Genomic DNA, 25,077 nt, shown 5'->3' with positions numbered 1-25,077 from the left:
ATACAGCCACAGTCTGAATTTTCCACAGTCTCATAATTCATGGCCTCCCAGAAGAGGAAGCAGGTACAAAAAGCAGAGAGAGCCCACTGCCTGGTGAGTAGCAGTCAGGGTGGAAAAACATCTTGCCTCGCAGACTGAGGAGGCCTGCTCCCCAGGCCAGTGGGTCCTTGGTGCCTCAAAGTGGCCAGGGGCCAACAGACTCCATCCCTCTCAGGCCCTGCAAGAAGCAGGCCTTACGGTCAGCCTCCCACCCCCCTCCCAGTAGCCTTTTGCTTTTCCCATTGCTTTGGGGTCCTGTTTTTTCCCCATAATGTCTGCAGGGACCTCCTTCTCCAGGGAGAGCACACGCCCTGCAGAAAGGCTAAATCCAAGTCATGCTCGGTGCCTGCCCTGGCGGAGCCGTTCCCTTCCCCGATAGCTTTGCTAGGATTTGGAGGGGGAGAGAAAGGGAAGAGAACTAATATTCATCGAGCATCTACTATGTGCCAGGTACTGTGGACCATTTCATAGAAGTGATTTTCCTTAACTCTAACCAAACCCACCTAGAACGGGGGTACCAGCCCTGCTTTAAAGATGAGGAAGCACAGAGCGACTTGCCAAGGTTGTGCAGCTAGTAAGTGGCAGAGTTAGGATCTGGAAATGGGTCTGTCTTACTCCAAAGCCTAGCCTTCTTCTACCATACACTACTTTACAAAAGGGGCAGATGGGAAGGTGACTAATAGTAACTGAAGGTCTGGTCCAGGCCATGATATGTGGACACACATATCGCTGTTAATCTTCCTAGCAACATAATTGGTTTGGGTTTGTCATTCCCATTTTTCAGATGAGGAAACTGTAGCCCAGTGATGTTAAATGACTTACCCAGCAAGGAGTGTTGAGAAGGAAGTGGACCTGGGGGCTCACCGTAGGGGTAGTGTGTCCCTTTTATAGCCCGTGGCCGGGGTCTCGGCTTGGAGAGGCTGGAGCAGACCTGCTGATGGGGGTGGATTCCTCGGCACCGGCACCTCGGCAGGCAGCGCTGGGGCCATCATGATGATGGGTGGCTCCAGGGTGTCTGGGGCAGAAAACCTAGGTGTGCCCAGACCACTCTCCCTAGACCACGGCCCACGGCCTCCCCCTTAGAGCTGTAGCTTTCTGTGTCCCCTGCCATCGCACGAAGATGAAGCAAAATAAGATGAGACCATTTGTGAGCAGAACGAGGTCAGAGCATGTGTTTTTCGGCTTTTTCCAAGCTCATTAGCACAAATGGTTCAACTTGGAAGGTTTAACAATTCCACAAGCCCCTTTTTCAGTCCTCACTGTGGTGAACTTTGTGGGGATTGTTGCGGGGAGGGAAAGCATAATTGCCGACAGCAGGAAAGAGGCCGGGACCAAGGGCTTTAGAAACCCATTTGAGGCCCAGGGGGGATGCCAGGCTGTTTTCCCTTCCAATGGCCTAGCAGTTGCCTGGGGAAGTGACTTTTTCTGCATTGGGGGGACAACTTTGTTTCTGTTACTTTACATTTTCTTCATCTTTTTTTTTTTTTTTTTTAAAGAACTTGAAGGAATCCTTTGAGATGTATCTTTTAAAGAGGGTGCTAGATGGGAGGCACTAAAGGAGTAGCCCTTAACCTTGGACATGCATCAGAATCACCTCCTTAACCTGGGTAGAACTCATGGAAAAGAAGCGCACTTTGATTTTCACCAACTTTTAAATTAAAGTGGCACTTCCTTCCATCTTGAAAGTAGGCAACAAACCACAGTATCATTAGCAGTTCCCTTGTTACCGGTAGCAGTCAGGCATATATTCGTGCTCTCTCACCACTGTTGCAGATGACTTGAAACAGCATTTACACTCATCACTACTTAGCAATTAAGGTTATGGCAGACCAGCCAGTAGGTTTTACTGCTCAGTGTGTTAATAAAGAAGCCCATAAAACACTGTATCTCAAAATATTTTGATAACTGTATTTCAGTGCAGTCATTTTCCTTTGTAGTCTTGTGTGTTTTCCTTTATTTACCTAATGCATTATTCTGAGACGGGATCTGTAGGCTTTGTTAAGCTGTCGTAGGAGTCCATGGCGTGAAAAATGTTAAGACCCCCTGTTTTTAAAAAGGCCAGGGGCCAGTGCCCACACTGGGGCCTCTTAGTCGTTCAGAGTTAGACGTGGCCTCCCTGGCAGAGGGAAGGTTGTTGAAGGGGATCTGTCCGTTGCATTCCCTGGGGTGGGGTCGCCCCCACTGTGGATGGCACGTGACCTCCAGACCCCAGTAACGCCAGCCTCCGTTCAGGTACTTGAAGCCTAAGGGCTCCACAGACCTGTTCGCAGGAAACTAAAGTTTGAAAAAATTCTGATCACCGGCTTTGCGGGGCTCTTGAAAATGCAGGGTCAGGGTCCATCTCAGAGTTGGAATGTGCAGGTGGTCCCAGATCTGCTGTTTGACACCAGGTGGGCCAGGTGGGAAGTCTGCAGACCCCTGCAGCTTAGGGCTCCGGTGGGGGCGAGTCTTCCTCTGGGGAGGCCTGAGGCCCTGGCTGGGGCTTGGCAGCCTGAGCCACCTGCTGACGTGTCTCTGGACTTCTGCCTCCCTCTGAGGCCTTTTTCACCAGTGGATCAGCTTGAGGACACAGACAGGATGTCCCATTGGAGATTTTTGATGTTTTGGGAGGGATCATACACACCCCCCATAGTCTGTTCTTCCTTGGAGAAGACTTGACCCGCTGTCCTGCAGACTCAGCCCCGAGCCGCTGGGATAGACAAGAGAAGGAAGACGAGCTAGTCTTCACCACCCCCCCCCCGTTCTCTCCAGCACGCGCACCTCGGGACCGAGCGTCAGAATGCTTTACGCTGAGCAACTGGATCTTACGTAGGTACCCTCTCCAAGAGTGTTCTGGGACATGACACATTCATGACTTTCTTCCCAAGGCAAAGGAAAAACTGTTTGAAGGGGTTGGGTTAGGTGGGGTCAGCTCACTAACTCATGTGAAAAGAGTAGAAAGAAACCAAGTGAGTAAATATGGAGAAACTCCATCTATCCCCAGTGATGGAGGGAGGGTCTTAAACAGAATCAAAATAGCTGAGCAGTAGAGACACTCTCAGAAGCTACCAGCTTACTTACTGGAAAGCCTAAGCAGTCGCTCATACCCTGCCCCTGAAGCCTACTCTGTTCCTCCTCCATCTCCTGCGTTATCCTTTCCTGTGAATGAATGAAGGAATCACACGATCGCGTGAACCGTGGTGCAGGTAAATGTGAATGTGATTTAAGTTTCATCCTGGTCATTGCTTTGTTTGAAAGCGAGGTGATTTCACTAGGGCCTGTATGAGGAGTTGTGTGAGGGTGGGGACACAGATCTCTGGTCCCCACAGGCCCCAAATGGATCCCGCCCACTGCAGCCCCCTGCGAGCATCCTCCTCGCCTATGACTGGCACTGGCCGTGGCCTCCCCTAGTCACAGACGCAGGAAGGCCCAGAACACCTCTGCCACGGCAGCAGCTCGCTGCCCTCCATGGCTGAACGTTATTTGTCTGGGGCAGGTGCCAGCACCGAGGGGACTTCTGATTGTGGTTGCAAGTGTCCCAAAAAGTGGCCAAGGCCCCAGCAGGACTGGAGGCGAGAGGATACAGAATGTGCACGAAGACGTGAGCCACACAGCAATTTCAGCCCTGAACCAGGAAAGGAGAAAGAGGAAGGTGATGGAAATTTGCCCAAGGTGGCTGAGGGGACAGCAGAAGCAGTGCTGTGGACCGGTGCCAAGAAGCTGGTGGAAACGAGAACCGAGACGCGCCTTCCCATTGACACTCCTGTCCTGACGCCCGGGAGCTGGCTCCTGGGAGACCTTCCATGACACCCAGATCCCTCCCCCTGGGAGAGCCCGTCGTCTGCTCCCGGGAGGGCTGCTCACACTTCCCCAAAGGCATCTGTTCCTGTGTCTCCTTCGAGGCCCCCGACACAGTGGTGTCCAGGGGCGCTCCTGGGACACAGCACAGCCCCGGAGGACCCACCATCACGTCCCAGATGTTGCTTCCGGTGGCCATTCATTGCTCAGAATGTTTATGTTAAAAGAGAGAAGGTATAAGGCCCTTGCCGTGGACTCCCCTGCCAGTACCACGGGGTCCAGGCTGGGATGGGGGGGTGGCCTCTACCTCCGAGACCAACCAGGGCCACAGGGAGCAGTGTCAGCAGCTACTTTGGAGACTCACCATCAACAAGGACTCATATTTTATGAAAAATCATTTGGATTCATAGGAATGCTAGCTCTGCTGGACTCCTGAACAGTGAGGGGAGATGTCCAGCCAAGGAAAATGACATCAAACCTGTCTGGCTTGGAGAGCAGCCAAGAAGACCAAGGAGGCCATAGCCTGGCCGAGGCCAGAGAGGGTCAGAGTGGAGACGAAGGAGTTCACAAAATCAGCCACCAAGCAGGTGACCAAGCAGAGGGATATGGAGTTGGCCTCCTCGCTCTAAACAACTGCCCGAGACTGCTGAGGACACAGCCTGCCATGCTTCCTGTCTGCCTACAGCAGGGGAGCGAGCCCTGTATAGACACCGGCATTACCCGCTGAGCCGTGAGATCATCACAAGGGTGCCAGGCGGGAAGATTGGCGAGGCAAAGGGCAAGTTTGGGATATGCTGTGCTTGGGTGATCTGTTACCCCAGTCACCCTGGTGTAAAACAATCATTTGTTACGCTCGTGGATTAGGGGCTAGGAATTTGGACAGGGTTCAGTGAGATGGTTCATATCTGCTCCAGAGTCTGAGAGCTCTGACTTGAAGCCAGGGTGACTCAGTGGCTAAGGCTGGAATCATCTAGAAGCTCTTCATACTCATGCTTCTAGCTGTCACCTGGGACATTAGCTGGTGCTGCGGCCTCTCCACAGCCTGGGCTTCCTCCCAGCATGGTGGAGCCTTGGTTCAGAGGGCAAGCATCTGAAGAGGGAAAGAGCGAAGCAGAAGCTGTGTTGCCTCTCATGACCCAGCCTTGAAAGTCACGCAGCATCACTGTATCAGATTCACTAAAAGTGAGCCTAGGGGCTTCCCTGGTGGCGCAGTGGTTGAGAATCCGCCTGCCAACGCAGGGGACATGGATTCGATCCCTGGTCTGGGAAGATCCCACATGCTGTGGAGCAACTAAGCCCCTGCGCCGCAAGTACTGAGCCTGCGCTCTAGAGCCCATGAGACACAACTACTGAAGCCCACGCGCCTAGAGCCCGTGCTCCACAGAGAAGCCACTGCAATGATAAGCCTGCACACCGCAATGAAGAGTAGCTCCCATTCGCTGCAACTAGAGAAAGCCCGCGCACTGCAACGAAGACCCAATGCAGCCAAAAATAAAATTAATTAATTAATTTAAAAAAAAAGGTGAGCCTATGTGCTCTCCTAGGTTGGGTGGGAAAGCTGAGGGACTGCCCTTTCAGTCCCCCCAGCTACCTGTTTCAAAAAACAATCCAAAGATGCTGTAAGTGCTCTGGTGAGATGAGGCCAGTGACTCAAGTGAAGGTCTCAGAGGGCTTTGGGAGTCGAGGCACGTCCCTCCTTGGGTTGCCTAGAGACACAAATGACCAGCCAGCCACCGGCCACCTTGACTGCTGCTGGACAGGGTCACTCCTCAGACAGAAAAACCAATTACAGACACTTGAAGCCTCCACAGTTTGGACCTTGGCTCTCTCAGTGTCAGTCTTGGCAAGCCTTATAAATGCCTGTTGGTCTTTGTAGTCCAAACATATTCCTCTCTTCACCCGGCTTTCACTGGGGGTGGGTACTGAGGGCCAGGGGTTTCTGGGAGACAGGCCCTCGCTGCCCAGTGGGGAGGGTCAGGGATGTGTCTGAGGAGGACACATTGTGTTGCTCCTTAAAGAGGAATTGGCAGAGTGGGGAAGTGAGGGCATTCTAGAAGCAGTGACCAAAATTGGGTCTTGGGGAGGTCAGGAAATTGGACTGGAAAGCAGGTTGGGAACTGACCGTGAAGGGCTCTGTGTGCCGTGCAGAGATTGGCCTCGGGTCATCGTAGACAGAGAAGGTGGGAAGACAGTGAGTTACAAGATGGAGTGTCCTCAGGGTGAAGGTCTCACCAGGACTCACAACCTGGGTGAATTTGCTAGGACCCTTGAGCCCTGCAGATGCAGACATGGGACATCCTTGGCCCTCTTGTGAACTGAACTCAGACCTCACTGATGTGTATGTTATTAGTTTGCATGGGTGAGGAACATCTCTTTCCAGTGGCAGGAATGTTGGCGCCCCATCCAGGACACCCCCCATCTGGTGTCAGGGCCTTGAGGAGCCAGGTTGGTTGTCTGAGGGTTGCTGGGGGAGTGAGAATTCCAGCCAAGGGGGCAGTTCACGGTTCCAGGTGCTGCCTGGTGCAGGCAGAGAGCTCCCCGTGCCGGAACCTCAGGCCCCCGTCTCTCAGGTCACAGGGGGACATAACCTGTTTTCTATTCACTTCCCCCCTTGTCACACTTTGTTATTATGCCACCGTCACAGATGCAGTCTGGATGTTCCCTGGGCCTGGAGGGCTGCCTGTCTCCTCCAATCTGGCAATGATTGAATTAGTCCAACCTCAGCTTCCTCCAGGGCCCCTCTGCTGGAGCAGCTTTCAGAACAATTACGGTTAGGCTCCTGATGACTTGGGCAGCAGGCTTCTTCGGCACCAGCTGTGTCCCATGTGTATTTGGTGTAGCTCAGACCTTCAAAGTCTGCCTTTGGGATGGGAGGTAGGGGCCGTGCAGACTCAGAGCCTCAGAAACGTGGATGGGGAGAGGGTGGAGGGCTCACTCCACTGCTTCTAACCCAGGCGGTGACAACGCTCAACTGCTTAGACACAGATTAGACACGTGAACACGTTTTTTTTGGAATTAAATATGGGTAGAAATTCCCCAGAGGCAACATGGCTCAGGCTAAAAGAATGTGCTGGGAAGTTCCGTGAGTGTGGGGCTGGCTGTCTCTGTGGCCTGTCTGTGGGACAGGCTTTAGTCTGGAACACCCCTCTCCGTCCTTGAGGACCTGTGGGTGTGACGGTCTCCTCAGAGGGCCCGAGGTCTGGGCTGGGGGCCAGGAGGAGAGGAGAACTCCAGGACCGTGTCCTGAGTGATATGGGCACCGCAGGCTCTGGGGTATGGGTCTCCACGCCTCGTGTGCTGAGCCCAGCTGGGGCCATGTTTTCCTGTTTCACGGGCTGTGTGACTGGGGAAGAGGCATTGGTGGGAGCAGCCCCGGAGCCCCAGGCCTTTGCAGATGTTGGGACTTTAGGATAATGATAGTTGGCGTCGGCTCCTGGCTCTGGCCTGGGTTTTTCCATCGGGCGATCCCTGCAGCGTGGGTCAGGCCGCAGCCCTGGGTGAGGTTTGCAGCTTTGGCTGAGAGTTTCCAGGGCAGCGTCTAGGAGAGGCTGGGGGCACCCTGCTGTGTTCGAGACAAATGTGCATGAGTGTCACAGCTCCTGCGATTGACCTGGTCTTAAGGTCAAAAAAGGAGTCTGAGGAACAGGGGAAGCTGACTTGGAGATCCTGTAGAAGGAAGGGGAGGCCGCCTGCCGCTGCTCTCAGCACCGCTCCCAGCCCTCTGGGCACCTGCACCAGGGCCCAGCCTTGGAGACCCTGCCCTTCCTTGCAGGCAGAGCTGGCAGCTCCCAGGCTCCCCCAGAGGCCTCCTGCCCCACACTTCTCCCTCCTGCCCCCTGGCCTGGGCCCCCAGGCTGCCTGCTCCCTGGGGTCTGCCCTTTTCTCCCTAGAGCACTGGGTAGGGGTCAGATGGAACTCTTGGGCTGAGTGCCCCGCCTTACCACTTCTTACCCATGACCTTGGCAGGTGACCTCACTGCCTTGGTCTGTAAAGTTGGGCTTCTCTTGCTCACTTTGGAAGACGATGAGATGAGATGAGGGATGCCAAATGCCTAGCACCCAGGGTGATTGAATCGTGTGTCTCCTGGCCGCTTGCATGCCCTCTTGTAATTGGGCATCCCTGGGCCCCCCTTGTACTTCTGTGCACCTGTCCTCCTCCCTCCTGTCTCCCCACAGCAGAGGGCTCCAGGGTTGTCTTGTGGTGATGGATGGAGAGCCCTGGCTGCACCTGACATTCTGGGTCTTTTCAGTAGGACAGGTATTCACTCTAGAATGAGATCTGCTGGCCTGAACTTAGCTCAGAAGCTTACTCAAGGCTTCCCACGGTCACCTTTTGAGCTCCTGCAGTGAGTTACGAGTGCAGACAGAGGTGCGCCCTGGGGGTTGAGTCCTGGGCGCCCGGCACTGTTCCAAGAGCATGCACATTTTATCTCTTTTCATCTGTCCAACAGCCTCTTGAGGATTCTCATTTTACAGACAATTCGAGGCACAGAGAGGCTCAGTAATTTGCCCAAGGTCACCCAGCTTGTAAGTGAACCCGTATTCAATTCCAGGCTGGGGCCCCAAAGCCTGCAGCTCACCCTCATGCCAACCCCAGGTACACTGGTGCCACGTGGCCTTGAGGGGCTGGAGGACATGGAGTAACCAGAGTGCGTCGAGTGCAGCAACGGGGCCCGGAGAGGGAGGTGTGAGGGTGTGTGCTCCCAGAGTGCCCGGGACTTCCCCAGTGTTGGCACTGCAGGGCCCGCATCCCAGGAAGCCCCCCCAGTTCTGGGAAGATGAGTACGGTTGGTGCCCACAGTCTGCTCAGGAGGACCGGGGCTCAGAGAACAGCCCCACGTCTGGGAGGGACATTTGTTTATCTCAGACTGTACCATCCCCGCATCCCAGGAGCATTCAGGGCCCGGCACCACCACTACACACCTGGGGCCAGGAGAAGACCATCCATCCAAACTCTGTAACCAGAGCATGGGCCTGGGCCCCAAACTTGCCGGTTGAAAGTTTCTGGGCTCAACGCAGAAACCTTGTTCCGGTCCCTGGGGTAAAAATCCTTCAGAATGTGCCGTGTCTTCCCCCCGCCACCGACCCCATCCCCTCTGTCATACCTCTGGCTCCCACCCCGAGGGAGATTTGAAGCTCAGGAACAGAGGCTGGATGTGTGTGGAAGGTCTGAAACAGAGGAGATTTGGCCACAGGCTTGTTGGGAGCGGCGGGTGTCAGATTCCTAGGGCTGCCATAATAAAGCACTGCAAGCTAGGTGACAAGGTGACCCACCAGAAATGTGTTGTCTCGCAGCTCTGGAGGCTGGAGGTCTGAAGTCGAGCTGTTGGCCGAGGTGGGTCCTCTGAGGGCTGTGAGGGAAGAGCTTGTAGATCTTCTCTCTGTTCTTCACAACGTCTTCCTTCCAGCAGTGTCTGTCTCTGTGTCCAAATTTCCCCTTTTCATAAAGACACCAGGTGTATCGGTCTAGGGCCCACCCTAATCACCTCATCTTAAGTAATTATATCTGCAATGACCCTATTTCTAAATACGGTCACATTCTGAGGTATGCCGACTGAAAAAAAAAAAAAGCACAACCTGCAAACTGAGAGTTATGTTTTATTTGGTGGACATTCTGAGGACTTCAAGCCTGGAAGAGAGGACTCTCAGATCACTCTGAGGGAGTGTTCTGAAGAGGCAAGGCGCGGGGCGGGGGGGGGCAGCCAGGATATATAGGAGTTTTTGTAACGAAGACCAGGTAGTCAGGACATCAAAAGATTACTATTAATTAAAGAAAACCAGACATCTCAAGTTAAGGAAGTTAGCACTGTTCTATGTATGGGAAGATGCAAGAGTCTGGGCTCACTGAAATCATTCCTTTGATGTGCACTTCAGCTGTCTGGGGCCAGTACCCTGCTTTTCTCCATTCTGAATTCCCCCGGGGTACACAGTTGGGGGTGACTGCAGTGGCTGAGGGCTTGGCAGTGGGCAGCCCCTTTGGTTTGTCTCCATCCTGAGTTCCCTCAGGGCTCATGGTTCGGGGCAGCTATAATGTGATGGCTTGATGGCTGCAACATCCTTTGTTTACTGATATGGCAGGCAACATTTTTCATTCACAGGTACTGGGAATCAGGGCTTCAAAATATGAATTTGGGGGGAGCATAATTCAACCTGTACCTGGGTATTCAGAGGCAACAGGGTGTGGTGGAAGGTCAGTGAGCCTCAGCGTGGGGGTCTGATGGACTTGGATTTACATCTTAGTGTTTCCAACTCCATCGATGAGCTTGGGTTCTGAGCCTCAGTTTACTTATCTGCAAAGTGGAGATCCGTCTTTGGTTCATCTATGTATTTTTAACTGAATGGCAACTCTGCGCCGGCCACGTGCTGAGGGATGTGAAGTGACCTCACGGCGCTGTGAGGATAGAGAGTGCCATGGAAGCCCGAGCAGGTGCTGGCACACAGCAGGTGCTCTCTGAACCTTCCCTGCTGCAGGGGGTGTAGCTCCAAGGGCCAGCGAGTTTCAGCTGGTGGAGGTCCCCTGGGCCTTCATTTCATGTGCCCTGGCTGGTTCCCCTGAAGATGGGCTTGAGAGGAGCCTGTGGAAAGCCTCAGCCCTGGCAGGGGCCCCCCTGGTGGCCTCCTCCTTTAGGCCTCTCGATATAAGAATGTCTGGATTCCCAGGGACCATGGACAACATGTCCCGGCCAGTGTGAGAAGCGAAGTGTGGCAGCAGGAGGGCCACAGAGAAGCTGAGCTCCCTCCGCCGCTCGCCACACAGAAGCCGAGGAAAGCCTCGCGGGGTTCCTGTGCTGTTTTCTCCCCCTTCCTTTGCCTCCCCCGATAAACTCTGAAATGGAAAATCAAAGACGCAGAATGGCTCCTTTGCCATTTTCCAGTATTTCATGGTAGTGTTGAAGTGCCAGGGCCATTTCCCGGCCTAGCATCCTGCCAGATCTCCAGCGTGTTCCCTGCCGGTCCTGCCTCCCCGCCGGCCTCTGAGCAGAGTGCTGTGCAGAGCGCCTTCTAAACATAGCTCCGTCCTCGGAACAACAAAACCTCTCCCCACCCCCCCCACCGAATTGCTGCGGTCCTGACAGCAGGCCTCTAGGCTGTTTGTCAGCCTTCCCCACCAGGATGGGAGGGAGGGGTGGGGACAGACAGCGAGTGGCCGGGACCGGGGGAGCCTCCGAAGAAGCTGGTTCTAAGTGACCCAGCTTTGAGCCCCAGATGCCCACGGGCCGTGGCCTTGGCCCTGAGTCTCTGGGGATGTGTGGGGCCTGGGGCCTTGTCCCAGGCGGGTTCTGCTAAGCTGGGACTGAGGCACAGGAGACTGGTTGGCGCTGAAGGGAGAGAGGTGATCCTCCCAGGAGGGGAGATGGAAGGATCCTGTCTTTAGGGTCAGACCCACTGGCTTGGACTCGCAACACCACGTCTGGGCTGGGTGACTCTGGACAGATCCTTCACCTTTAATCTCAGTTTCCACATCTGGGAAGTGTGGGTACTAAGGCCCGCGTTGGGGGGATTCAGGAGAACTGGTGCTGAGTGGCGGCAGCAGTGACCCGGCCTGCCTGGGCCTGGTGCCAGAACACCGTGGGCAGCTGGTGTAGGCTCAGCTTGTCATCTCACCCCAGCACCTCATCCCATCTGCTCTGCGGTGCTCACATGAGCCCTTCATTTTTTTTTCTTTCTTTTTAAAAAATTTTTTGGCATTCTCACAGCCCGGTGAGATAGGTCACAGCTGTGAAGTGGCAAAACCAGAATTCAGTTTCTGCTCTTTGGCCTCTAGGGGTTCTTTACACTTTGAAGTTCCAAGGTTTCCAGTATGATCACAATTCTCAAAGAGCATCTCTAGCATTTCTAGCTGCTGGGAATGCACATCCACAGTAAGCGAGCTGGCAGACCGTTAACAAAGAAGCACCGAGCTTTCTTGGGGGTCAGTCATGCTGAACTAACCTGCCAGAGTCCCTGGCAGGTAGCAGAAATATGTCTGCAAAGGAAACCATTGCTTTAGTGTATCTGGATTTTTCAAAAGTGTTTGGCAAGGTTCCATGCCAAAAATTTTTCCATACCTAGAAAAAAATTGCTTCACTGTGACTTTGTAGGGAATGCTTTGTTCTGCGTAGGAGTCAGTTTAGGGAAAGGAAGATATTCCTGAGGATGAACCTGTTCTTTGCTTGATGGAGAATTGTGAACAGCAGGGGCTCTTAGCTCATATCTTTTTTTTTTTTAATTTAATTTATTTGGCTGCCCCGGGTCTTAGTTGCGGCATGTGGGATCTTCATTGCGGGATCTTTAGTTGTGGCATGCGAACTCTTAGCTGCAGCGTGTGGGATCTAGTTCCCCGACCAGGGATCGAACCCGGGCCCCCTGCACTGGGAGTGCAGGCTCTTAGCCCCTGGACCACCAGGGAAGTCCACCCCTGCCCCTAGAGCTCATATCTTTTAAATTAAAGATCTGGAAAGGGAAGTATGTAGTAAAAATTCCAAGTCTACAGGATTCTTGGGGAATGAGAAGCCAAGTTAATGGAATGTGCATATTTTCTTGCTTTGGTTCCCAGATCAATGCTAACGGTCAGCATCTTGTTAGCCTGTTTGCTCCAGTAATATACAAGTGGTTTCATCCACTAAGCGGTATCAGGTGCCCCCACATGCCAGGCGCTGTGCCGGGTCCAGGCGCGTGTCACACGTATTGTTATTCTGCTCTACAGGAGTGAGATTACATGCTTCTTTCACTTGCTTGTTTTACTTACTGATGGATTGTAAACATCACAGTGCAAAGAACTACCTCATTCTTTTTAATGTCTGCCTGGTGCCATTTTCCCACGAAATGATTGTACAATAATTTAATCAGTCCCCTCTTATTGGGCATTTCCATTATTTCTGGATTATAAATATTATACTGCTGTATAGCCTTAAACATCCCTGTACTTGGATATTTGCACGTATGGATGAGCGTTTCTGAGGAGAGCCCCCTGGAAGGGGAATTGCTGGGTCAAAGGATCTGTGCATTTACATTTTTGATAGATGCCGATGAGTTGCCTGCAAAGAACATCTACTTCAATTTTAATTACCCCCTAACTGCCATCTGGCAATGCTCAGTTTCTCGAATCCCTACCAACATGGGATATTATGCAATGTATTAGTTTCTTATTGCTGCTGTAACAGCTTACCATATATTTAGTGGTTTAAAAACAGGAATTTATTATCGTACATTTCCATAAATCAGAAGTCCAACAGGAGTCTCACTGGACTGAAATCAAAGTATTGGCAGGGCTGTGCTCCTTCTGGAAGATCTAGGAGAAATACTGATCCTTGGCCCATGGCCCTTCCATAGTCAAAGCCAGTTAGGTCTGGATAACTGGGGATGAGGGTCTTTGCATGTGGCATTGCTCTGACACTGACCCTGCCGCTCCTTGGCATGTGCAGAGCCCTTTACCATTGCACTGGGTGCACCTGGATAATCCAGGCTTCTTTCCTTATGTCAGGTCAGCTGATGAACACCCTTAATTCCACCTGTGACTTTAATGTCCCCTTGCCATGTAACATGACATGTCCATAGCTTCCAGGGATGAGGGTGTGGACATTGGAGTGGGGGGGGAGTAGGGAGTAGGCCTACTGCAGATAGTATCAAACTTCTTGTTTCTGTTCTAAGTGAAAACATGGTATCCAGCTCTGTTAAGTTGCATTTTCTTGATTATTGGTGAAATCGAACTTTTTTGGCTGTGTTGGGTCTTCGTTTCTGTGTGAGGGCTTTCTCTAGTTGTGGCGAGCGGGGGCCTCTCACCATCACGGCCTCTCTCGTTGCGGAGCACAAGCTCCAGACGCGCGGGCTCAGTAGTTGTGGCTCACGGGCCCAGTTGCTCTGCGGCCTTTGGGATCCTCCCAGACCAGGGCTCGAACCCGTGTCCCATGCATTGCCAGGCAGACTCTCAACCACTGCACCACCAGGGAAGCCCCTCGAAAATCTTTTCTGCGTGAAGAGACAAAGCAGTTTCACTGGCTGTAAGTTGTCTCTTCATACCCTTCTCTCTTTTCTGCTGGGTTGCATTTTTTTTTTTTAATTGAATGATAAATTCTTTGAGGGCAAAGGCCTTCTCCTATTCATGTTTGCATCCCAATGCTTCAAAATGTGGCTGGGTTCAGAGAAGGGCCTTGATACCTGTGGGCCCTCTATCTACTTCTCCCTCCCTCCTGCCCCCACCACCCCATGCTCTTGCTATTCTGTTTTGGAAGAAATATCAGGACGCTTCTGGCTTAACTGGCTGAGTTGAGTCTGTGTCGAGGAAGGCGCGGTGGCTGAGTGCTTTACTTATAAACCTGTCGGCTTCTCAGGCTATTATGGACTCTGGGGTCACACAGACTGAGTGCCCTGCCCCCAGCTCAGCCCCTGATTTGGGCGGCCCTTCCGCCCCTCTGAGACTCAGTTTTCTCACCAGTAAAAAACAGCCGACCTTTTAGGGTTGCTGGGTTGGGAACAGGGACAACATCGATTCCTTTTGGGAGGGCAGACCCTACTTGCTGAGCTGCTGCACTGCCGTGGTGATGGAAACTTCGGGCAGAGCCGTGGGAGGGGGTTCGTGGGCCGAGATGCGTGGGACGCTGGGGAGACACAGAGAAGAGCCATTTTAGGTCATCTTGCAGGGTGGTGGGCAGTGTGCTCTCCTTTTGTTACTGAATCAAACTTGGGTCCACTTGCCTGCATCTAGTAAAGCCGACCTGCTGATGCTGGGTTGTGGTGAGGGAAGTGCAGCGTTTGTTGCAAGGCCAAGCAAGGCGTAAAGCTCAGAAGATCCCAACTCCCCGATGGCTTTCAGGGAAGGGTTTTTAAAGACAGGTTGAGGGAGAGAGTTGCACATGTGCTGATGAGCTTGCGGACATTCTTCTGATGGGTGGGAAGGTAACTGGGAGTCAACATCCTCAGTCTTCTGGTTCCAACTGCCTGGGGTCCGTGGGCTTGTGATCAGCATAGAGTTAACTTCTTCCACCTGCTGGGGGTTTCAGTAACTGCAAAACGGCTCAAGGACATATTTAATGGCTAAACTATCACTGTTTTGTCTTGCTTGACTGTTTTCCTTTGGTTCTGCATTTTCTCACTTCTCTGATTAAATTTTTTCTTCAGAACTCAGGGAAGGCCTAGGAGGTTAAAGTTTTTCTACAAACAAGAGGCAGGCGGAGGACATGGGGTGGGGGTGAGGGTCTGTCCCAGGAAGGCCCCATTGGGTCCTGCTTGGTTACCCTTGGGCACTTTTTGAGAGGTTACAGTAGAGACTTAAATTACTTTTCACTTGTTCTGGGTGTCAGCCCATGTCCCTTCTGGAGCCCCTGGTGAGCACAGAGCCTGGCACACGGGGGTGACTGGTACCACGTCTCCAGGTTGGCCTCCTCCCCGTCATCGCTCAGAGGGGCTGTGGGAAGATGGTGTCCAGTGGGACTGACGGTCTTCCTGGCTGGGTGAGCCTTGCTTGGTGAACAGAGCATGACCGCATGCTCTGACGTATGCCAGGCTGGGGGTCAGTGCTGGGCGGGAGTTGCAACAGTCCTATGCAGAGGCCAAGCCTGCAGCTGCCCTGAACCAAATACCCATCTTCTTAGGCCTGCAGTGTTGGCCTGGGGACACCTGTCACTTCCCAGGGACAACGCTTCATTCCCTAGGCTACCTGGCCGGAGCCTCCCTGCTGACCCCCAGGCCTACACACATGCTCTGGCCCTGGGGGTCCCTAGAAGACCCCGTTCACAGTCTCCTGTCCACCCATTAGCACTGGTGTCTCAGCTCACAGAGCAGAGGTAGGGACCAGCCCAGGCCACTTAGGCCAGGGCTTGCCCATCCAGGCCTTTCTGGGTCCGGCTCCACACTTGCTTTCAGCATGGAGCATGCCCAGGTCAGAGCAGGGAGGTAGGTCCCTCCCTCCCCCAGACCCTTCCATAAGGTTTGCTGGGGCCCCAGAACACCTGCCTCAGGAGAGTTTCTCATCCGTGGGTCCCTGACGGCCACATCTGGAGCCCTAGGCCCCCTCAGCCAAGGGCTGGTGGTGGAGAGGGTCCCCCTACCCTGAATAGCTGTTCTATCTTGGGGGGCCCCCTTGGCCTCTCTGAGCCTCAGTTCCCAGGTTGATAGCATGGGGAAAGTAATCCCTCCCTGCTGCTTGCTGGGGAAGCCACGAGGTAGACAGGGGACGTTGAGCCTGCCGGGGCTGGCACCATGACGGGTTGTCAGTGGTGGATCTTATGCCTCTCGCCTCTGCTGCCCTACTCTCCCTCTGAAGCTGCCAGTTCCCAGGCCGGAGCCTGACAGCAGGCCCGGAGCTAAAGCAGCCCTGCTCCTGCCAGTGACGGGTGACCGTGGCCGGGCCGCAGTGGCCTCCCTCTTCTGGACCTTGGGGTGGACAGATCCCTTCTCTCCCTTTCTCCTCCATTTGTCCGGCCGAGCAGGGCTGGCAGCCATGAGAAGGCACCTGGGCTGGAGGGCTGAGTGCCAGCTGCACCCTCCTCGGGTTTCAAAGCTGGCAGCTGCCTTTGCCAGGCAGCCCTGGACCCCAGACCAGGACCCCCAGGAGGCCCCCCAACAGCCCCCCAGCTGCACAGCCTCCGCAGCACTTTTCCTTCACTGTCAGCAGGGCCCTACTGGGCCTGGACCCCAGCCCTTCCTGTGCAGCCACCTGGGCCTGGAACTCATTAGCTCTTCTTATTAAATCCATCTGCTCCTCCTTGAAGAATGGCTCTGAGTCTCTGTGCTCCAATCCCGGGTGTGTGAGGAGGAGGGCTGCACTGCAGGCTCGATTGTGTGCACTGGGTGTGGCATCCTGCAGGGCAGAAACCCGGGCGTGCAGGGTGGGTGAGGGCCCCCGCCAGCCTGGAGGGAGTGGATGCTGAAGTGAGAGAGCCAGGCGGGCTGCCTGGGTGTAAGAGGAGTCTGGAGGCCATTCCTGTGGGCTAAGACTGCGGGATAAAGTGGGGCTTGGCCCTTCCAGGGCATCGCGGGTCAGCTGATCTGCCTTTCACTGATGAAGCTGCTCCCTCCTCCCCTCCCCTCTCCTCTCCTCCCCTCCCCTCCCTCCCAGGAGTGCATCATTGATGAGGACTGTGGGCCTGGCAGGTACTGCCAGTTTTCCAGCTTCGAGTACTCCTGCCAGCCGTGCCGGGACCAGCAGACAGTGAGTGTGCCCAGAGGCCCCCAGAGCTGCAGCGCCAGGGCCATGGGGGCCCAGAAAAGGGGACCTGGGGGAGAGGGCCAGTGGCCCCCGGTTCTCAGCTGGGCTTCCTGGAAGCCTCCTGTGGGGCCCCACCGTGTCCACGCTTGGAACAGCCAGTCCATGGTGCCCAGTGGGGCTGACTCCTGGGGTGATCAGAAGCCATCTGCAGACCTGCTGTCACCCTACCCGCCCAGTGGCTTCTGGCCCCAGTGCCTGCCTCATAGATGCGAGAGATGCGGAGGGAGGACAGAGGCGGCCCCACCCTGCCCCTTCCCTGGGGAAAACCATCCCAGTAGATGTAGCTGGCAACACCACGGCAGCCCTTGGGCAGGGAAGGGGCAACCCACGCCCCAGATCTTTTTTCCAGTCTGCTCATAGAGGGCAGAAGGAGGCCCAGGAAGAAGCCAGAGCATGTTCCAGATGGAGGTTCCACAGAGAAGCGGGAAGCCGGGGAAGAGTGACACTCCCTCTGCCCAACAGATGTTTTAGCCAAAGCCATATATGGGCTTTTCTGGTCCTTTTCATTATTAAGGCAATAACACAGCACGATAACAAGTTTGGAAAATAGAGGGCTTCTTGCCGCCCTGCCTGGCCCCACCTGTGGTTAGGCAGCTCCTGGCCTGCTCGGTGCCACCACTCCACATGTGCGACCCCAGGCCCGAGGCACCCAGTGCCCTCCTGTCCATGTGGCTGTCCAGGCTTGGGCCTTAATTTAATCAGCTGATCAGATTCACGCCGCTGCCTGCGTCTGTGGGCCATAAGCCATCTTCCTTCCTGACCGTTAATTAGGGACCTAATGAAAAGGAGGCAAAGCCAAGTCTGGGGGGGAACCGAAAAGATGCAACCATCCTTTATAAAATCTCAAGCTGCGTAGGACTCCCCCAGGTGTCATGTTTCCTGCCCAGCTCCCATCTCCACCCCCTTGACTTCCCTAAGACACCCCCAGACCAAGGAGCTCGGTTTCCTCCTGTCTATAGTAGGAGGATGTGGGGTAGCCGACCTGCACTGTCTCCAGGCTTCTGGATTGGGGGCAGGGACAGGCTGGGCTCCCTCAGGTCCGTGAGCCGCCTGTGTTTTCCCTCCCTGCTGCAGCTCTGCACCCGGGACAGCGAGTGTTGTGGAGACCAGCTGTGTGTCTGGGGTCACTGCACCGGAACGGCCACCAAAGGCGGCAACGGGACCATCTGTGACAACCAGAGGGACTGCCAGCCGGGGCTGTGCTGTGCCTTCCAGAGAGGTGGGTGGGCTCCCCTCTGGGGGCAGGACAAGCCCTGTCCCAAGCTCTAGCACACTGGGCCTCCTGGGGCCCCGTCCATGCCAACCACACCTTTTCAGGGACCTCCTCCTAGGCAGGGTCCCCGATGCTTATTGGTATGTGTCCCAGCACCGCAACTTCTTCCCGGGGCTGAAGACCAGCTCTCTGTCTCACTCTTTTTCTTTTCCTCCTGTGATGCCTAGAAATTAAATTCCTTCAGGATGCATGAGCCCAAGGAGGGGGGAATACCTCTAGATGGGTGGGATGAGGGCACCCCCTCCCCATCACACTCCACCCATTCCCCAGGCCTCAGGGTAGCACCTGGCCCTGGTCCGCTTTCCTGCGAGTGGCCCCCTTCTACTCCCATCTCCCATTCTCACTGCCCTTCCCAGGTGAGGTCTGCTCAGGTGTTCTCCCTATCCACGGGTGTTTCTGAAACCCTCCCTTAACCCCTCCCTCAAGCCCTAGTCCACCTGGTACCTGCTGCCCCAGCAATTTTCCTCAAGGACATGGCTCCCTGGGTATCATTCCTCTGGGAGCTGCGGTTGCCCCTGTCCTGTCACTTCAATTCCACTCCTCAGTTGGCCTTCCAAGACCTCGGCCGGGTCCAGCTTACCTGTCCTCCTTTTCTCTCTACTCCTTGGCCCATCTGGGAATCTTGCTGTCCCAGCCTTTCTCACCAGCCCATATATATATAAACATAGTTACTTTCATTTTTTAATTATACAAATAATACATTTTCAATGTAGGAAAACTGGAAGATACAGATAAGCAAAGGTCTTATCTATATCCTTCCAGATTTTTTTTCTTTGAAAACATATTTTGTAATAATAATTCCTGCCCCTCCAAAAAAACTTCAGTGCCTTTTTCTACTCTTAATTTCACCATACCTCTGGCCTCAAAACCCAGCACAAGACCACCTCTTCCAGGCAGTCCTCCCTAACTGCTCCAGCCCTCCCAGCTTGTTCCCTCCTGAGCCCATGCCATCATTCTGGTTTCCTACCATTCCACCTCTTCAATCCCAACCTCCACTTTGGGGTTCAGGGTGGAAGCTGGGGGGCTGCACCCCATTTCTCTGCTCCTTCCTTTGGTGCCTGCCTGCCTGGTACAGGGGTAACCCTCAACTGGTTCCAGGTCTGTTGTTTCCTGTGTGCACACCCCTGCCCGTGGAGGGTGAGCTCTGCCACGACCCTGCCAGCCGGCTTTTGGATCTCATCACCTGGGAGCTGGAGCCTGATGGAGCTTTGGACCGATGCCCATGTGCCAGTGGCCTCCTCTGCCAGCCTCATAGGTGAGGTCTCACTTGCCCTTTCTGTTGGGGGCTGAGAGCAAATGAGGTGCCACCCAGTGGGGACCCAGGGGCAGGAGCAGGGTGGGGGGAAGATGTGGATTTAATTTAAGGTAGGTTTAGTTGGAGGTGTCCTTGGGTCTTCCAGATGGAGGGTCCAGTAGCGGATCTATAGGACTAGGGCTCAGGAGGTGTGGCCAGGGGTACAGATTTGGGTTCATCTGTGTGAGGGTTGAAGCCTCCTCAGTAGATGACGTTAAAAAAGACTGGGTGTGGAGGGAGCCCAGGCGCATCACAATGAAAGAGCAGAGGAGACTGAGAAGGTGCAGTCAGAGGTAGGAGGGCAGCCGGGAGAGTGGCCAGCAGAGTAGAGGCCGTGGAGAGATGTGAAGCACCAGGCCTGCTCAGAGGCTAAGTTCTCCATGCGCATCTCACTCAGCAGCCGCTGCTCTGCCTTGTCTTCCAGCAGGATCCAGGGTGGCTGGGGAAACAGACAGAACCCTGGCCCTGGCCCACAAGGCCCAGGGCTCCCCATAGGTGCAGCAGGGGCTGCTGCTGCCTGGGGGCCCAGGTGGGCAGGGGGCTGTAAACTCTCAGACCGCCAAGTCCTCAGGGCTGCCAGAGAGGGTCTGTGACAGGAGGACAGACCTGTGGCTCAATGTGGGGGAGCTCACCTTGGAGCACATTCTCCAAAGGTGACCCTCCCTCAGCATCTGCTTTAAGGCAGGATGTTAGAGGAGGTGCCGTGAAGGTGAGCTGGGCTTGTGCAGAGGGCGAGGCCTCAGTTTGGGGGCCTGGGCCTCGCCTCCGTCCCTCCCTCCACAGCCACAGCCTGGTGTACGTGTGCAAGCCCACCTTCGTCGGGGGCCGCGATGAGGACGGAGCGAACCTGGTGCCCAGAGACGTTCCTGATGAGTATGAAGACGGCGGCTTCATCGAGGAGGTGCGCCGGGAGCTGGAGAACCTGGAGAGGAGTCTGTCGGTGGAAATGGCTCTCAGGGAGCTCGGGGCCGCTTCGGAGCTGCTAGAGGGAGAGGAGATTTAGACCCAGGCCTGTTCTGTGGGTAGACATGCAACAGAAGTAGTTAATTTATTTCCCCAGCTGTTTCCCTAGGTGTGAGCTCACCAGGCTTTTTTTCCGTGGCCTCTTCCCAGTACATTTTCCCCTCTGGCTTAAAACAACATGAGGGGCTGCACCCTTGCCCAGCACCCACCCCTTCCCCCATGCATCACAATTCTGGTGTCGGGGAAGACCGGGGTGTGGGAGGCTGAAGGTAGAATAGGGCTGCTAAACTGGTCCAAAGTATTGGCTGCTTCACCTCTGCTGGTTGTCAGACGGCACGTTTCGTTTTGTGTGACATTGCCTCGAGAATAGTTGGAGGGGAGGGGATGGAAAAGAATGCAGAATTTCCCCACGATGGGTTTTGGGGTAATGTTGACTCTCAAACATGTGGAGAAGAATGCCCTGCTTTGCAAACGTAAACCTGTGAAAATGCAACAAGTGAATCTTTCATGCCATTCTCCCCATGGGCACAGGCAAGTGCTGCCCTCAGCTGCTGCAGGTGAAACGTTCTCACTCCACGTTGCCTGCCTAAATCCTCTCAGCAGGGTTACTCAGCTCCTACCTCTATGCCAGGGCAGCAGTGTCATGTCCTCTCACCACAGCCTGGTGAAGGGGGCATTGGTCTCCCCGTCTGCCAGGATCTCAGAGGCTCAGAGATGTCAAGTGGCTTTGCCAAGTCACAGAGCTAGTGAAGACCAGAGCAGGATGTCACCCAGGTGTGATTCCAAGCCCAGTGCTCTCCCCACCAGCCTCGGTGCCACCTAAAGTACCCGCTACGAGGAAGAAGAATGAGATTTTTTTTTTGAGGCACACCTGGAACTAAGGTCAAACTAGTTCACACATCCCTGTAAGATTAAAGTTCTGCTGTTTGTTAGAAAAACAGCGTTCTCCCCAGTGTGGGTGGCCATCACTCCAGTGGAGACAGAGGTATTGACACTATCCCCTGTGGCAGTCAGTTATATCAGTAACTTTGAAGGTACACATGACCGGAGCATAATATGTAAGTTAATGTGCCAGAAACAGTACTTAGGTAATCTTAGGGCCAGGATTATAAATGAAATTTGCAAAATCACTTACCAGCAACTGAAGACCATATTGACTGCATGGAGAAAATCGAGCCAAGCAAGACTTTGTGAAATATGGTTGTAATATCCAAGCTAAGAGCACTGAATTGTATGCTGTTCCATAAATGATATTTTCAAGTGTCATAGACTGTTTCTATCATGTATTCAGAGTTATTAAATGTTAAAGTCACACACAATTGTATAAGCATGCTTTCTTCAAGTTTTAAATTATGTATAAACACATGTTGCATTTAGAAATCAAGCATAAATCACTTAAACTACTCTTTTGTAGCTTTTGGACTTCTTTTTCCTTTTGACTTTGAAAACATTCCTTTCAGCCAGAAAACATAAAATAGAAATGACCTGCATTGTCCAAAAAGAAAAAAAAGTTCTTCCATAAAGCAAATTTTCCAGACAATGGAAGCACACCTCTTTTAGCATCAAAATATTTTAGAAATGTTAACCATTTGGGGATGGGAATTAGTCCTTAAGAGTGTCAGTGCTTCATCGTCTCTGAAAGAGTAAATGGAATTTGTATGCCTCTTTTCAGGGGAGGCTTCTTTAATCGAATGCAGTTCTGGGCCAAACACAGTAAGATCTTCAGTGACCATAATAATCCATAATAATAAACTACTATATATGAAGGTCAGCTAGGTGACTGATAGACACCAGATTAGACAGTCTACCAATATTAATTCAATCTTCATTGAACCCATGAGTATTTTCTTCATTTAACAGATGAAGAAATGGAGACTCAAAAAGATTAAGTGATAGAGCTAGAAGTCAAAACAATATCTAGTACAGTATGCTCAGGATATACTGATAAGTTTCTCTCTTAAAATTAGCTGTTTTCAATGTCCAGAATCATCAGGACCACTCTATATCTTTATTACTCAACAGATATTTACTCAACCAGATGCTGTGATATGCACTAGGGGTACCAAGTTGATCCAGATAGGGTCCTACCCTGAAGGCATCACAGCCTAATGAGGGAGATACACTAAACGCAGCACTGACAAAATGAAAGCAGTCAACCTGATATCTGAACGGAGTGTTACGGGATCCTCAAAGGAGCACGTGGCTTGGGAGAGCTGGCGTGGGAACTGGCTTTCCAAGATGATAGTGTATCAGGAGGACAGAAGGAATAGGAAAGGGCATTCTGGGCTACAGGCGGAGGGAGGCAAGGAGGAGGGATGGTATATAGGGGGAACTGCAAGTAATTCACAGTGGCTGGAAGGCAAGGTAAATTTGAGTGTTTGGAGAAGAGGCTGAAATTTCATCCAAAAACTTACTGAGCACACCTACTAAATGTCAGGCCCTATGTTAGGTGCCAGGGAGACAGTAGTACATGACATAAAAACTAGGTCACTTTCTCATGGAGCTTATATGCAGGTATATTATCTTGTTCCACTTTGTCATCATAGCCACAAAAAGAACATGAGAGGCTTGGCAAAATTCTTGGCTGAAATTCACATATAGAGACGCTGGTGTAGCTCCTCTACTCACGGTTCTAAGTGGAATATCATAAAGGTTAGGTGGAGTTTGGTACTTGCATCTTCCTGCCTGCCCTTCCCGAGATCTGGAGTTCCTGCCAAGGAAGCCACAGTAGATGCTGTCATTTCAATTACCTGACAGCTAATCCCAGCCCTCTTTCCTTGCACTTCTCCCACCATCACAGAGGCTGAAAAAGCTGGACACTTGCTTTTCCAGCCCCACCCCCCCCTTGCAGCTAGAGATGGCCACATGACCCAGTCCAGGCCCTGGAAATGTAAGGGGAAGGCTGCCAAAGAGTTTCTGGGAAGGGTTTTTTACCTGAGTGACAAAAGGAAAGAGGCCTACAGGAAGTATATCCCCACCCTCCACCCCCTTCCCTGGTTGCCTGCCTTTGAGCACAGGTGTTTAGGATGTGACATTTGGCGCTGCAGCAGCCATCTTGGGATCATGTGATCAAGATCAAGGCCATCAGAAGGGCTGCCTTCTTGGAGGCTCTGGGGAAGAAATCACATCCTTGCCCTTTTTAGCCTCTAGAGGTTGCTTTCTTTCTGTGGCTCATGGCCCCCTTCATCTTTAAAGCCAGCAGTAACAGGTTGGGTCTTTTGGTGCCATCTCTGCAGCTGGGAAAGGTTTTTCACTTCCAGTGACTCATATATAATCCAGAATAATCTTCCCATGGCAAAGTCCTTAATCTTTATCATATCTGCTGTCCCTTTTGCCATGGAAGGTAAATATTCAGAGGGTCTGGGGTTTGGGATATGGACATCTTTTGTGGGCCGTTAGTCTACGTACCTCAGAAGGATAAACACCTGAGTCCTTGATGACGCTGAGGAGGAAAGCAGCCCTTCTGTCAACTATTTCTGGACTCCTTCTAAAGTAAACCAGGAATATGACAGATAAAGTTGCTGTTAGTCTTTGTTGTTTGAAACCAGAAACAACTAAAAGGGGAACAACATGCAGCTTTATGAATCCCAACCCACCCGCTTTCCCACCCTCAATGGGAAAGCAAGATTAGAAAATGAAGTGTTTGGGTGTGTGGTGCAGGCTCCAAGTCTGAGCTCCACCTTCCGCCCAGGTGAGTGGCTGGCTTGTCCACCCACACGGCCTTAGACTAAACTGGAAGAGGACTGTGATGGAACAAAAATGATTGCTGCTGACTCTTCCCAGCTTCCCCTCTTCATGTTCTGTTTCTGCTCCCTCCCTTTACTCCTCCCAGTGTCTGGCTTTTCTAGCCTCCCTAGCTTGGTTCTTTGCGCTTTTGACACAATCAGGAGAAAGGGGTGCAGGGCAGAAGGATGAGAGCTGAAGGGAGAGGCCAGGGGCCTGCTGTGGTGGGAGGGAAGCATGGGATAAAGGGCAGTTAAGTATTCCTGTAATTTGTGCATCCCCTCCAGAGAGTCAAGAAATGCAACTAGATGAGAGATTGTTTTGATAGCCAGATTGGGTTTCCAAAGTCAGAGGGCCGACAGCTGTGTAGCTAGGCACCTCATAACAGGGGCTGCTGAGAGGTGCCACTGCAGCAGCAGCAACTCACTTGCCCTATATAAAGACGATAAGAGAGGTGGTAAGAAACCCCCTTTTGGGAGATGGCAGTGTTTGGAAAACAGGTTATTTCCCCGTCTGACCTCCTATGAGGCAGGGGAAATTAGACTTATTCCTTTGGCTAAAACCTATGGGAGGAACTTTCAGAGAAACACTCATAAAATTTGGATGGGACAACTCAACAACAAAAATACAAACAACCCAATCAAAAAAATGGGCAGAAGACCTGAAAAGACATTTCTCCAAAGAAGAAATACAGATGGCCAATAGGCATATGAAAAGATGCTCAACATTGCTAATTATTAGAGAAATGCAAATCAAAACTACAGTGAGGTACCACCGGTCAGAATGGCCATCATTAAAAAGTTTACAGCAGGAATGTACAGTG

General features: G+C 52.9%; 1 protein-coding gene across 1 annotated transcript in view; it reads left to right on the top strand.

The window, feature by feature from the left end:
- DKK3 (dickkopf WNT signaling pathway inhibitor 3) overlaps positions 1 to 21,944 on the top strand; it is a 48,005-nt gene extending 26,061 nt beyond the window's left edge. Inside the window, exons 5-8 of the mRNA XM_065882266.1 lie at positions 16,852 to 16,944; positions 18,076 to 18,220; positions 19,373 to 19,529; positions 20,352 to 21,944. Coding sequence (XP_065738338.1) covers positions 16,852 to 16,944; positions 18,076 to 18,220; positions 19,373 to 19,529; positions 20,352 to 20,571 — 615 coding nt within the window. The 3' untranslated portion in view covers positions 20,572 to 21,944. The remainder of the gene's footprint in view (positions 1 to 16,851; positions 16,945 to 18,075; positions 18,221 to 19,372; positions 19,530 to 20,351) is intronic.
- Positions 21,945 to 25,077: the final 3,133 nt, after the last annotated feature.

The sequence above is a fragment of the Phocoena phocoena genome, chromosome 8 (assembly GCF_963924675.1).
Source record: "Phocoena phocoena chromosome 8, mPhoPho1.1, whole genome shotgun sequence".
In the NCBI taxonomy this organism is placed as follows: Eukaryota; Metazoa; Chordata; class Mammalia; order Artiodactyla; family Phocoenidae; genus Phocoena; species Phocoena phocoena.
This window is presented reverse-complemented; position numbering and strand designations above follow the sequence as displayed.